General features: G+C 36.8%; 1 protein-coding gene and 1 long non-coding RNA gene across 2 annotated transcripts in view; one reads left to right on the plus strand and one right to left on the minus strand.

Annotated features, from left to right (window-relative positions):
• Positions 1-4665: 4665 nt before the first annotated feature.
• LOC107834514 (uncharacterized) lies at positions 4666-9613 on the plus strand. Its single transcript, XR_001660305.1, has 3 exons — positions 4666-4677; positions 7300-7313; positions 9002-9613. It is a non-coding gene; the product is annotated as an uncharacterized LOC107834514 (long non-coding RNA).
• snrnp70 (small nuclear ribonucleoprotein 70 (U1)) overlaps positions 5551-15488 on the minus strand; it is a 12709-nt gene continuing 2771 nt past the window's right edge. The window contains exons 4-10 of the mRNA XM_007541981.2: positions 14762-14816; positions 14622-14686; positions 14458-14520; positions 13638-13719; positions 8479-8580; positions 6894-6993; positions 5551-6811 (exon numbers count right to left, since the gene is read on the minus strand). Coding sequence (XP_007542043.1) covers positions 6088-6811; positions 6894-6993; positions 8479-8580; positions 13638-13719; positions 14458-14520; positions 14622-14686; positions 14762-14816 — 1191 coding nt within the window. The 3' untranslated portion in view covers positions 5551-6087. The remainder of the gene's footprint in view (positions 6812-6893; positions 6994-8478; positions 8581-13637; positions 13720-14457; positions 14521-14621; positions 14687-14761; positions 14817-15488) is intronic.

Consider the following 15488-nt stretch of genomic DNA (forward strand, 5'->3'; position numbering starts at 1 on the left):
CGCTTCCCATACCGCTTCATATGGGACGCAAAATTTACTTGCCATACTGGACAATCCATATTTTATAAGGCGGGAGACAACTCCAGTGCCAACTAAATAGGCTACTTATATTTTCCCAATTAATATTTCTTTATTCCACTAGCATGAAGCTAACGTAGCCTATCTGGAAAGCTACAGTTATATGAACCGACATCTGAACATCCACTTACCTTGACTTCGCTGCACTTGACGTCGAAAAAGTCTTCTTGTTGCAGAGAATAAAGTATCGGTATTTCTTAATTCATGTCGAGCACGAGCTGCAGCGCTGAATATTGTGTTAAAAACACGAGTATTTGAGCTGGACTGACCTGACATTGCTGACAAATGAATAGTACAACCAAGTAGCCTAAGGCTAGAATGTCTTACACACTGTCCGCCAAAATGCTACGTAAATTTATGACGTTTTGACTAGACAGAATACTAATTCAAGATATCAATAATGTCATTCTGACTAGTCAGAATGTCAATTTAAGATATCTTAAATGGAAAAGGTGAATAATTTAAGATATCTTTAATTCATTTAGAGATATCTTAAAAGGAATTTTGACTAGTCAAAATTACAATTCAAGATATCTTTAATTTAATTTTGTCTAGTCATTATTTGAATTTAAGATATCTATAATTTAGTTTTCACTAGTCAAAATTACATTTCTCCTATCCAAAAATACATTTAAGATATCTTGAATTATGGAGTAATTCGAGATATCTTTAATTAGAATTATGACTAGTCAAAACTAAAATTGAGATATCTTGAATTTACTTTATGACTAGTCATAATTCAATTGTAGATATCTGAAATGTGTATTTCAGATAGTCAGTAATTCATTTAAGATATCTTGAATTGAAGTCTCCATACAAGTCAATGGTAAATCTGACGTAATTTCGACTAGTCAGAATGTAATTAGAGATATCTCAAATAGTTATTTTGTCTAGTCAAAATATAATTGGAGATATCTTAAATCGCTAAAACGTCTAGTCATAAAACAATTTGAGATATCTGGAATGTAAGGGCGGTAAAACCGAATTTATGTTAAAATGGCTTGCCATATATGGCAGGCCTTCTTGACATAAACTCTGTTTCCACTGATTATGCGTACATTCTAGATATCTAAAAATGCATTTTGACTATCCAGAATGATAATTTCAGATATCTACATTAACATTCTGGCTAGTAACAATAGTAATTAAAGATATCTTCAATAACATTTTGACGACCCGAAATTCGTTTTCATGTATCTCGAATGACGTCACTGGATCTGACATTTGATGGCCGTTTTAACATAAATTCTGTTTACCACCCTTACCTTCAAGATATCTGACATTTTATGACTAGACGTATTTGTAAAATAAGATATCTCCAATTATATTTTGACTAGGCAAAATACCTATTTGAGACATCTCTAATTAGTTGACATGACGTCAGAGTTGTTTACCAGTACCAGTAAGATGACTTCAATTCAAGATATCCACAATGAATTACTGACTATTTGAAACACACATTTCAGATAATCTACAGTTAAATTATGACCAGTCATTAAGTAAATTCAAGATATCTGTAATTTAGTTTTCACTAGTCATAATTCTAATTGAAGATACTTTGAATGACACTATAATTCAAGACATCTTAAATGTAGTTTTGGATAGGAGATATGTAGTTTTGACTAGCTAAAGTTAAATTAATAGCAAATAACGACTAGTCAAAACTAAATTACAGATATCTTGAATTGTAATTTTGATTAGTCAAAATTTCTTTCCAGATATCTCCAAATGAATTAGAGATAACAAGATTTCTATCTATCTTAGATGTGAATTATATTTTCTATTTAAGATATTTTAAATAGATATCTTAAATAGATAGTAATGTCATTTTGAGTAGAATGACATTACTGATTACTGATGTTTTTACTCTATATAGTGAAAACGTTAATGACTTACGTAGCATTTTGAAAGTTCAATGAAATAATGAAAAATAGAAGAAAAAAAAAGAAAAAAGTTTTTGAAAATGGGTTGACAGAAGTACTTTTAAAGGCTGTTCTAACATAGACATAATAAAGAATAGAGCCCGCATTGGCTGTTCAGGCGCAGGAAATACAACCTGCGTACGTAGCTAAACCAAAGCAGTGTTAGACCATGATGTTTTGTTATATATCCATATCCAACATTGTCGACCTGTTTCTAGATTGTGGCATTTACTGACAGTTTTTTTTTTTTTTTTGCAGGAAACATAAAATTCTGCAGGCAACTATTTGGACAGCAAAAGGGGCCCCCACGCCCGCAATTCTTAATTCAGATATCTAAAAATGTAAGCTTAACTAGTCATAATTACGTTCAAAATATCTTAAATTGTAATACGAACATGTGTCCCGTAAAATGGCAGATCCAGTGACGTCATTTGATGTATCTTGAAAGAACTTGTGACTCGTGAAAATGTAATTAAAGATATCTTTAATTATTATTCTTGCTAGTCAGAATATAAATGCAGATGTCTTAAATTATCATTCCGGTTAGTCAAAATGCAGTTTTGTCTAGTCAAAAGGCATTTTTAGATATCTAAAATGTAAGTAGTCAGATAGTCAGACAAAAGCAAATTTATATTAAAACGGCCTGCCATACACATCAGTAAATACAATTTAAGATGTGTAGAACGTAATTATGGCTAATCAAAATTACAATTTTAAATGTCTGAATTAAGAATTGCGCGTAAGCTCCTCTTGTGCTACCACCCAGCTGTCCAAAGTTTTGCCTGCAGAATTCTGAATGTCCTGCACAACATTCTTTGAAATATTCCCAAGTTGAAAATTGAGTATTTTCAAAAATCCTTTCATAGTTTTTTTCTATTTTTCATTCTTCATAATTGAAATTTCAAAATGCTACGCATATCTGTGATGTTTTGACTAGTGTAATTCATCAGTAATGTCATTCTGACCAGTCAGAATGTTAATGCAAGATATCTCAAATAGAAAAATGGTCTAATTAAAGATATCTCTAGCTCAATTAGAGATATCTTAAAAGGAATTTGCACTAGTCAGTAATATAATTCCAGGTATGTGTAATTTAGCCTCGTCATTATTTGGGTTCACAAAATCTGCAAATTAATTTGCATTAGTCAAGTCTATCTAGCTACAATCTAAAAATATATTTAAGATATATTTAATTAGAACTATGACTAAACAGAACAAAAAGCGAGATACCGCAACCTTATCGTTTAATTGTAGATATCTGAAACACATTTTCAGATAGATTTTGAATAGAAGACTCCATGCAACTCAATGGTAAAATCTTACAACATATATCAGAATGTAATTAAAGATAGCTTAAATAGGTATTTTGTCTAGTCAAAATATAATTAGACATATTTTAATTTACTATGCGTCTAGTCAGTTCAAAGTAATTTAATCAAGGACAGCACATTAAACAGCGTTACATCTGAAAAACAGAGCAACCTTTGTTTGTGCATACGTTTTGTAGCCACAGGCTAATTTGCAAACCCAGTCCTTGGTAGTATTTTATTTTTAGACAGTAAATTTAAAAATAAGAAAAATCCTGTCACATACAAACACAAAGACCTGCACTGAATTTTTGACTATAAACAAGAAAAACATGAAAATCCATGTTAGAAAAAGCTAATTCTCCACAACAAAGTAGATTAGTATATCAGTATTCACATACATGTTTTTATTTTATACATTGTTTCACTTGGCAATTTAAAATGCTAAGATAAATTATAAACCAATTTCAGGTAAGTGCAGGGAATCGAAGCAACATCACCCCTCCTCTACTGAGTAGATGAATGCTGCAGTGGCAAAGCTTTGTTGTAACCAGTTAGCAATTAGTTTATTGATAAACTTTTTATTTTCTCAGTATTATATTTGTCATGTCGATCATGAGTGACTAAAAGTGTTTCCATGGCACTTTGAATTTGAGTCATGGATTTGATTTAGAAGTGGGTTTGTTCTTTGTCATTTCTGCACAATTGATCTATAAATTGATCAACCAATCTATATAAAATATCAGCCATGTTTTTGTTTAATCTTTGTATGACATTTAAGGGTAGTACTGGCACATTTTTTTTCTACCAACTGAGGACACTAAGCATAAAGTCAGTGGTTTCCAATTCTGTCCCCCAAAGGCTGATATGCTGCACCTTTTAGATTTCTCTGCTTCAGCACACCTGGCTCCAATTTTAGTTCATTAACAGTGCTCTGCTAATGAACACTTATTAAAGTGCTAAGGAGACACTTACCATTAAACATGCCACTTATTAAAGTATGAAGAAAGCCACCATCGCTGTCGTTTTTTAAAAGCTGTTATCACAAAAATTGCATGTTATTGAGGCAATTTTGACATTTAATTCAAGTATATAGAAAAGATGTGTAATTTAGTTCTGTCTTATTTGCCTTGTCATAAGTTGCAGGACTCTGACCCTTGAGGGCTGTAGCTTAAGACCACTGGTGTAGCGTATACAGAAAACAGGTAGAAGAAGGTGCTGTGATCAGAGGAGAGTCAATCTTCGCTGTAGAAATTGCTGTGCAAGTACAAAAATCAACCCTTTAACAGTCTCAGTGACACAGTGGTGGCAGTATGATTGTGTGGATGTTTTTCATCAGCAGTGACACTGCTCAGTTCACATACATGATGGTTGTTAGACTTGCAGGAGGCTGTAAAGATTTAAAACGTAATGTTCTGATGCTCTTTGTCTAATTTCAGTCTTGTAAGTTAATTTCATTTATGAGCATCAGAGTACAGAAGACAATGCTGAATGCACACCACACTTTAATATTTGGAAAGAGAATTTTTTTAAACCACTCATCCTTTTATTCTAATTTCTACATTGTTTTGGCTAATCACATAGATGAAACATAGAGCTTGTGGTTGTTACAGGACTCCCACTGGACAGTGCAATCGCTCTTAAAATTATATGAGCTTCGTCAACACAGACAGCAGATCAATAATTTCATAAGACATAAAAGTCGCCACAATAATGACTGCTTGGACACAATACCATAAGCAACATTTTGAATATTTTTAATGGCTAATAGAAAACAAATGGAAAAGGTCAGAGAATGTATTCAAAGGCAAACAAAGCCATTTGAAATCATTGTTATTCAATAGCTTCCTGACAGGCAGTCTACCTTTCGATGGGTACAGCAGTAGGGCAGATGGTCAGGAGAAAGTTAAGGTTCCACCAATCAAATAGGTAAAGCTTTAAAGCATTTTGCCAGTGAATGAGCTTCCACACTCATTCACTGGCAATGCTTCCACACTTTTCAGCAGAAAGTAGAGAACCACCAGATTGAGAAAATTCAGATCATAGAAGTTTTCCCCCCCAAGGAGATTATTAGTTTATGGAAAGTTTTGCAAAACAGCTAAATGATCCTCCTTCAGTTGTGTTGGATCTAAATCACTACATGTCAAGTTTTTTTTTATGCTGAAGCAATCTCCATTTCTAAAAATGAAAAAAGTGTCATCAGGGTGTTTCAACTAGAGATATAAATGACCAAAACAGACCACTTCTGTTGTAAAGCCATGTCTTTATTAAAATGATCCTCCAAATCTAGAAACAGCAGATCAAATAAAATAAAAAATTAGATAAGACAACAGCCTCCCCGTTGTTTCAATGCTATACCAGTTTCCAAATTACATGTTAGTTGGGTCAAAATGAGCACATTATCTAACAGACCTGCAACATTTTTTTTAAACAGAATGACTAATGCAAACTAATTTAAGTCCAATTTTTCTGCCTTAAATTTCCAACCAAGTCAAATGAACGTTAGCTGGGATCCCTTCCCACTTCCACTCCACTTCATTCCCCTCTCCTCCCTGTGATTACATTTAATGGGACAGATAACTTGGGCAATGAAGGATAACTGTTTGACTGAGATCAAATTTAAATGTGTTCATTGTACATGAAACATACTGACAGGAAAGCTAGCCAGACAATTCAATTACAGGAAGCCCTGAAAGGGAGGGCTGAAAGTCGTGGGCTGAGGAGAAGCACACCAGAAAATGACTTGTGTGGAAGTGATGGGGTTCTGATGGAGGAACTGCTCAATACTCATCTCCTTGTCCCTCCATCTTGTAGCCGTTCTCACCAGAACCATAATCCTCTGCTGATTGGAAGGACTGCTGATCCATCATTCCGTCCTGACTGTACTCCTCCATGTTGGCTGGCGCACCATCATCCTCGTTACCCATTTCGTCTTGGGGGCCAATGTCATCTCGTGTGGGGGCATGACGTTCCTCTCTCCGTTCACCTCTCTCCCTCTCCCCACGCTCCCTCTTATGCTCCCTGTCCCTGTCCCGTTCCCTACGCCTGTCTCGGTCCCTGTGGCTCCGCCTTCTGTCTCTGTCCCTGTCTCTGTCCCTGTCTTTGCGCTCCTCTGCCCCCTCAGCCACCTCTCCTCCATGCTCCTCTGGCACACGTTCCCCACCCTCTGGAGGGCCATCCCCCTGGCCAACCTCATCCCCATCTAGACCTTTGCCTCTCTCCCTGTCTCTCTTCCGATCCCTGCTCCTACTCCTCCTCTTACGGTCTCTACTTCTTTCTCTACTCCTGCTGTCTCCTCCTCCTGCCCCCCCACGTTCTCGGTCTCGGTCTCGACGTCGGCTACTACTCCCACCATCTTCTCCCACCACAATCCCTCGTTCTCTCTCCCTATCTCGCTCCCTTGACCGAGTGTGACGGCGCCTTTCACGGGACCGGGACCTCCGCCGTTCTCTGTCCTTGTCACGATCGCGGTCTCGACTGCGCTCCCTTCTTTCTCCACGGTCACTGAGTATTGAGAACAAAACAAAAACCATCAATAAAATGCGTTCTTCAACCCTACAGAACCTTTCTGAAAAGAATCACTCACGTTCCCAGTGAACGGTCATCGTAACGTGATGCATCATCTCGACCAGAGTGCTTGATGTTGACGTCAGCTCCACCTCTCCGTGTCCCACCCAATCCTCCTCCTAGACAGAGTAGAAGCAGTAAACCAGTTCATTTAGAAGGTCTGAAACTATGGATTGAACCATACCTTGAAATACTCTAGAAAGATAATCTGGCTGTACTGCAATGGGTATAACTAAGTTGACAATGCTTTCATGCTGTTAGTTACAAGGCATTAAGTTGGAGCGCCCCCTCAGGCCAAAACACAAACATGGATTACCACTTGTTTTGCTACTTCTTTCAACTCAGTCCACAGCTTTTGTAATTAACACTTAACATCTGTCAGATAACAGTAAAGAAAGTTTCTTGTATACTAACACAAGATAGAGACAAATTCTTTAAGGTTGGAGCCATCATTTTTATGCTATACCAGTGGTCCCCAAACTTTTTCCTGTGAGGGCCACATAACTTTTCCCTTCTCTGGTGGGGGCCCGGAGTCAGTTTTCTCCAGGTTTTCCACAACAATACAGCAGCAGCAGAGGGGGCGACCACCCAAAATTTGAGTAATAACAGGTCAATTGAATATCACATTTATTACGGTTGAAAAAGAAAAAGTTGCCAAGTTTAGATTTAACTGAACTGATTACGATAGTTTACGAACGGTAACTGTAACAGTAAAAGTGCTGATCCTTCGTGTCTGCTACTAGCATGTGCTAAATGAAAATGGGTGCTTTTCTTCTTCTTCTTCTTTAGATTTCAACAGCAGCTTGCATCCATTATTGTTGCACTACTGCCATCTACTGGATCCTAATATCTATGCCTCAAATTCTCATAATGATCCCAGTATTTAAAAAGAAAAAAAAAAATAAATCTTTTTCCCCTCAATGCTATTTAACTGATCAACAACATTCTCAAATTTCAATTCCCTACTGAAACCCAATTCTGTTTTAATGGGTGCTTTCTTTTATTTCAAATTTTGACTTCCAATGATTCACTTCCTGCTGAAGAGCCCCCTGCTGGTTGAAGAAAAATCCACATATAAGCGGTTTATAGTGATTGCTCTCAGGTATTGTTCAGGGGGCCGGACCAAATGTAGAGGCCGGCCGTAGTTTGGGGACCACTGTGCTATACACATAAAGACAGCTGTTTTAGCAGTGCAGGGCTAATCTGTTGGCTATTTTTTGATTAACCAATTAATAATTCAACAGGAAAAGGTGCCTAAACAGATTTTTTTAAAAAAACAATATGAACCACTTTAAGCTAAAACAATGCTACTTGAGGAGTTCTGGGTAAAATATATTTGCAGTCAAAACATCTATATATTTTTCATCTTAAATGCAAAATGTATATCATTTTGAAAAGCTTTGGCTTAATATCTGCTCTCAGAGTAGTGGTCTTGCAGCAAATGGAATGTTTCAGACCGTCTAATCTCCAGCCAATTATTCAATTACTAAATTATTTGACTTGATTTTTTTCAATAATCGATTAATCACAATTGTTTTAGCCCTATTCTGCAGTCGAGAGAAAATTCTGCTCTACAGAAAGTCTAAGACACAAAAGCATCTGACCTAGCCTGCGAGGACGCCATCCTTTGACAGTGCGTCCTCTTTCCACATCCACCAACACTCTTCTACCATCAATCTTCTTTCCGTCTGCATGCTTGTAGGCAGCTGTAGAAAAATGGAGAGAGAGAGAAGACAAAGGTGAGGTTGAGGTAAAAACAGCAACAACGTGAGCAAGGGAGGAAAAAAAGAAACAGAATACAGTGGATTATTATACTGACCAGGAGCAGGTGAAGCAAAGACGGCTGCTCTCTGGGTAAAAGCCGAAGGATAATGGGAGCAGACTTCCTTCCACCAGATGAGTCACTGATACATTACACTTTCGACTTTGTTTAAAACATCCAGAGGCCAGCTTTCTTATCGTCAACATTTGCGTGTTATTAAAAATGTATTTCTTTCATAATTCAGACTGGGAAAAGACACGGGCCTCTTTAAAAAAAATCCCTACAGTAGAAGAAGCGCATCAAGCTTATGCATTTATCCAACTCTATCAAGTCTTAGCTTATATAACCGTCAACACAGGTACAAGTAAGGTAACCAAAAGCATTTCACCAATAATATTCAGTTATAATAGATTGCCATTTTGCAAACATTTTGTCATCAATTGTGGTACTTACATTTAGATACTTTCATTTTTGACAAAACAGCGCATAATACGAGTTACTTAATACACTTAAGTTAATCAAAACAACTAAATTCTATAGTAAGGAAACAAAAACGTAATTTTTTTTAATCCAAATATTTCAAATTGATCTTTTCTTATTAACTTGAGAATTAAATTTGTGACATTTATCTTTACATCAACAAGAATCCTAGCACATAGTCAGAGGGCCTTACCAAACTTGGCAGCTTACAGAACCATACCAAAGGTTCTCTGCACCACAGAACCACTCAGACAACATTTCTGCCGGGGCCCTTGCCCTAACCCCCCTCCACTCCACTCCACTCCACTCCACTCGTGTCTGTGATTTTGTGTCCACAAACGATGACACAAACCAACCTGACTGCGGGGTCTTACCACACCCCCACGATCACCAACAACACTGACCAACTGAGGGAAAAAAAAAAAAAGAAAGAAAGAAAGAAAAACTAAAAGAAAGCAAAGAGAAACTGGACTAACTTTACATCAGGAGTTGGCTTACCACAACTCCAATGAAAACCCTTTCTGAATACCCCCTATAGCTAAAGTACATGTCTCTAACACCACTATGTATGCAATAGAAGTACAAATGAGATGCCTACTTTTGTTGAGGTGTGACAGTTGAAGATGTGGTTTGAAATCTCAGAAGCATTTTCCACCAAACTGGCTCCAGTTCTGAAGTGGTGTTAGAGCTCAAAACCTACCAGTAGTTACTTTTTTCCCCAAGATAAGCACTGGATGAGGAAAAAGTAGTGCTAACCTGCACCAGTTCGCTGTTGGGCCAGAGGAAAAAAACAACAAACAAAAAAAAAAAAAAAACTTTTCACAGATCTGGTTGAGTTTCTGCTAATAATGTGTTTGTTTGTGTGTGTGTGTGTATATATATATATATATATATATATATATATATATATATATATATATATATATGATCAATAGTGTTTAAAACTCTATTTTTAAAATTGAGTGTGACTGAAGATGTTTGAGAATGAAAAAGCTTTCAATCATTTCAGAGTTGTTCATTTTTATACAATCCAGTATATGCCATGTTCAATATAGCACACAATTACATTATCTGAAATGCAATATACTTTCAGTTGATTTTTCTCCAATACCAGAAATGTTTACATTCAACCTGATGACATTTCAGGTGATCAATTCAATCAAGTGCAGAGCGAGCAATTACTGTTGAAAAACACAAAGAATGTTTTTGGTTTGGATCATCATTTTTTCTCAACTGTAGCTGAATGAGAAAGTTTTATGTTGTTAAATAGATTTCAGTGGTAGTGAAACCTCTTAGTGTCACTTAAAAGTTACACTAAAGAACTTTGCATTGTACATCTAGTTCTGCACATTAAAAACTCTGCATGTATTCAGGTACAAGATAAACACTGTGTGGTTTATATGCATAATGAAGCAACAGAACTGTACTTTTGTTATTGATTAGTATCAGATTAACAAAAGCCGACTGCCTCAAATCTTTTTAGATTTTTTTTTCCAAATCGCCTGTCATTTAAGTAGGTCAACATGCCACTCCCCTGAATCCATAATGTTATGTAGATGCTGGTTTTTTTGCTCTAAAAGCTGTGTAATTTCAATTTTCTGGCTTTTGGATAAGGGATCAGATGATCACAATCGTGAAGCATTCACAAGCACCCCTGGTAAACCAAGTCTTGATATTAGAGCAGCTGTTTGCAGAAATAATGGGATAAATATGCAATATCATCCGTCACAAAAGAAAAACAAAAAAAACCCTCAGAACAAAACAGGCAGAGAATCAGACACGTAAGGAACAAAATGTATGTATTGACATGACACCAACTTGACTTTCAGATGGTGGAAAAGCAAAGTGGTCCCTTTACCGATCTAGAACCTCTTTGGTGGAAAAAAAAACCCCATCAGTAATTCAGTAAGCGACTTTACTGAAATGTTGGGAGCCAAATCCGGAGGAACTAGGGCCTGAAACTGCATGTGTCCTAATATAGTAAATAATGAATGAGTAGGCTGTTGCTGAATTATCAAGGAATTCCCCTCATCTGCATATTTTATTAAAGCCAGCTCAGGGGCAAATTTATTTGCTTCCTAGCATAAACAAAAATGCTAGCCACACTAAAGTGACAGGGTCAGATGACAAGACAAACACACCAAGTGTCCTGGGAAAATAAGTCAATAAAGGATGAATGATCCATGGAGACTTGTGGCTGACTTCTTATCTCTTAATTTCATAAAGTGCCAATTTTCTCTTTTTAAACTGTAGTCTAACAAGATAACAAAACTCTTAAATCTTGCCAGCTGAGAGCTTTTATTTTTAAATATATTCAAAGTGACATCATACTGCTCTGTGAGAACAGTTACAATAAAACAGAATTTCATGATTTTAAAAACCAAGGCAAACCAGTTCTACTGCTGACTTTTCTAACTGCCTTCACCATTCATATTACTAAAACCGCAGCCGTGTTATCCGTAGGCAATGTAGATCATTACTTTGACTCAGATTTCCAAAATGCAGCCAACACTTCCATATCAAATGAGTGAAGAGGTTTGACATATCTGACAGAATGTACAAAATATAGTTTTAACACTTCCTCTGATGTAATTTTAAAAAGTTGAAAACATCTAGTTCAAGTAATCCTCACACAATAATAGCTTTCCCCACACAAAAAAGTGTTTTTAAGCCCAATCTGGAAGCATCTGTACATTCAATTCCAGCACCTTGATCAGGCAACTTAAAAAAAACAAACTGTTTCTTATTTTTACTCTAATGTTGTGCTGTGCCTACCCATAATCACACAGCCTATTTTTCCTAACTGGAAGCTTTCAAAAACCTGAAGTGGCTTTAACACAAAGCAAAATCATTGGGAAACGTTTTTGCAGAGTACTGTACAGGGGAGCGTTCAATGGTCAAAGCCTAAAATCCAGATTATATTAAACGAATAAATAAATTCTTTAGGGCCAACAAAAAAGATGCTTTACCCATTGAACTTTGCTCCACTTCCCTATGTAGGAGATGGAGGGTGGAAAGAAATCTTACCCATCATACAAACCCATTATACCAACCATATACTGAGCTGTGGTAGTAGGGTGTAGATGTATCATAACCATCATCATCTGCCAGCCAGCTCTGGCCAATAGCCATCACAGATTGGCGGCTGCAGTGGCAATGAGAACAACACACAGTTAATATACTGTTGAGGCCCACATCCCACCCCCTCAGTTCCCTTCCAACTATCACTACAGAGTTGTGGGTTCAGCAACTCTGGTCTAGGAGAGCTGATTCTACAAATACCAGAGAATGGTGGAAAGCTAAATATATGCTGCCTTATCAGATCCCCGCAGAGGCTTCATGGTAGCTTATATAGACACCTAACTATACAGAAATTTAGATTAATTGAAATGGTTCCTCTGCTCAAATATATTGGGATCTCCAAACATTGCCCACGTGCAATTTACAGAGCAACGCAAAGAATCATTAGATCCACAATCATGACAACAAAAGACAGTTTAGAGTTTAATATACCAGCAAATATGGAAGATCAGTTGTAGCAATTTAAAAGAAAACAAGTGTCAGCAAGACTTTTGGTCTCACTGCAACTTGAACCTAAGCTAACTCACTTTGGTGGGAAAACATTTTATTCAATCAAAAATAAATTTGGAAATACAACACATGTATTGCACTTCTAATAGAATGAGTGACCTAAAAGGTTCTTTTTTTTGGTAATTATGTTATTTTTGTAATTGTTTGGACGCAAAGTTACATAGCCCCACTGCAAACTAGGGATTAAAATATCTCTTTAATATGCTACACTGTAGGCTCTGCATTGATCCAGTAAAGGAGCATGGCTTAACCTTGGATGACATCACTTGTCTGAAGAGATCATATTCATATCTCCTAGAAAATATATTTAAAATTATATTCAAATATTTGGGCAGCAATAGCTACTTTGATAAAAAAAAGAAAAGAAAAAAAAAGCTCACCATGACCAGAGTTAAAGATAAAAACGGACAGCCTCACAGTAAAAGGTGATGGGATTTAAAGAATGTTTCCGTCAATGTTTGGTGTCCAGTTTGACCTTGTGCTTACCATTCCCGTCCAAACCAGGAGAGCAGCTGTTCCACAGAACTACAACACCTCACAGTTAAAAGAGAATGTACCCTTTGACAAGCAAACATGTTCAGGTTCACAGATAAAATACATTTTATTCTTGTCCCCTGGTGATCTGAATGAACTGTTTCCTATCTAAATCCGGTTTTTAGTCAAAAGGTGACAAGCATCTATAACAAGTCCACACACACGCACACACACACACCAAGCAAGTATTGGGATTTCATGCAATCTCTTCATCTGTAAGCAGTGCTTCAAGGAACTTAGCTGGACTGGCCATCACTGACCAGTGTTATCAATGTAAAGGATAGCAGCAAAAAGAAGAAGAAAAAGAAAAAAACTCCTCAAGTAGACGCCCCTGTGTATGTCAAAGAATAGGCTGTATGAGAGAGTGAGCTTACACAGACAGCATTTGGTACTCACAGTGCATGTCTCGTTCATGTTCGTACTCAATAAAAGCGTAGCCACGAGGCTTTCCCGTCCTCTTGTTGTAGACAATATAAATCTGAAACAAGAAATACGAGAAAATTTTTCATTTGAAAACATAATGAGCTTCCGCTGACTAAAGGGCTCTGCGTGGTCAAGAATAACTGCCAAAATCAGTTCTTGTCATAGCTGCATGGCAAAAATCTCATCATTTTGCTCTCGGCCTCATGTCATCAGCCCCTTCTTATCAAAAGCCCCTGTCGAACTTTACAGGCCTCCATCCATCACTATTGGTGTGATTGGTTTAAATTTTATAGGTGTATTTATGTAGAAAACAAACTTCTCTGAGCTGCTGTTGTCAGTATTTGTCAAGGGTAAGAAGGATTGTTAGCACAGGTAGTCAGAATACCAGTTTTTCAGTCAGATCTAAACTCCCCCTATTCACTTCAAGTCTAATGCAGCGGAACGCCATCCCTTTCTTTTTCTTTTTTTAAATAGCGTGAAAATTAAAAAGACATTTTCTCTCCCATCAATTATTTCCTCTTCCTCTGATCTTGTGAAATCGTAATAGTCATTCCTCCCTGCCATGATACCTGTGTTTACTATGTTGTTTGAAATCACATGACAAAACACCATGATGGATACTGATGCGGGAAGGGTTTCACAGGAGCATTGCGTCTATGGAACTGTTAAGGGTCTGTGTGAATATGAACACTGACAGTCCGACCATGCTGGGTCCTACAATTCTATAAATAAACCTGTGTAAAATGTAAGCCATAGCTGATGCAAGGGTTAACAAATGAGCAGGCTGACCTACCCTTTTGATGGGGCCATAGACCTCAAACTCGCGTCGAAGCTTGGACTCTGTAGTATCATAGTTCTGCATAAAAAAAGCAATATTTTATTTTCAATATTAAAAATGATTAGTCTAATGCAGCACACTGTAAGGACTGTAATAAACTTTGATCCAACCATACTAACAATTCGTGCAACAAACAAGGTCTTGAAAGCATCTCCTTGAGCATTTGGGTCATTATGAGGGTCCCCTGTGGTAAAAAAGATAAAAGTAAATTTAGTTTAAACCAACAATGTAAAGAAGTTTTATATTGGTACAAACTTACAAAGCTTAAGTTCTGTTTCCAAAACAGTCTGCCGTCTTTCAATTTTCTCTCGTCTCTGTAAACCAAACAAAACAACCAATAAATGAAGAACATTCACCAACATTTGTTTAGACAGAACACCTGGTTTCAGACTGCAGATTTAGTTTGTATTCAGCAATGTCAACTTGCTGTACATTGAAATAGATAGCTTACAAGCTACTTATGAATGAACTGGTGCTTTTCATCTTCTCCCCTCCATTGTGAGTACCAACTGACATGATGCAAACTGTCAATACATCCAGTGGAATTGTCAGCAAATGACTAACTGCAGTTGCAATTTCTTTAGATGTGAAAGGTCCCTTACCTAGAAGAAATGACTGATTCTCCAAGTAAGGGGAACTACATGTATGTACGTAGTAGAGATGTGCCGATCAGGTTTTTTCCTGCTGATTCTGATTCCAATCATCCATGAGGGTCGATCACAGCCGATCACCGATACCGATCTCACAATTATTATTTTTTAAATCATAAGCACAACCGGTAACATTATGTGGAAAAAAGTAACCATAAATCCACCTTAATTTAGACAAAAACTTGTTTTTAATAACTTTTCCAAGAAAAAAAAAAGAAAAAAAGAAAAAAAACAGACACTGCACAAATTGTACTGCTATCGGTACTATCTTTAACAGACTGAAAACATATGAAGGCTCTGAAGAGGCTAAATAATGCAAAGAGCCAAAATAAAACC

This window comes from Poecilia formosa, unplaced genomic scaffold (genome assembly GCF_000485575.1).
Source record: "Poecilia formosa unplaced genomic scaffold, Poecilia_formosa-5.1.2 Scaffold647, whole genome shotgun sequence".
Classification (NCBI taxonomy): domain Eukaryota; kingdom Metazoa; phylum Chordata; class Actinopteri; order Cyprinodontiformes; family Poeciliidae; genus Poecilia; species Poecilia formosa.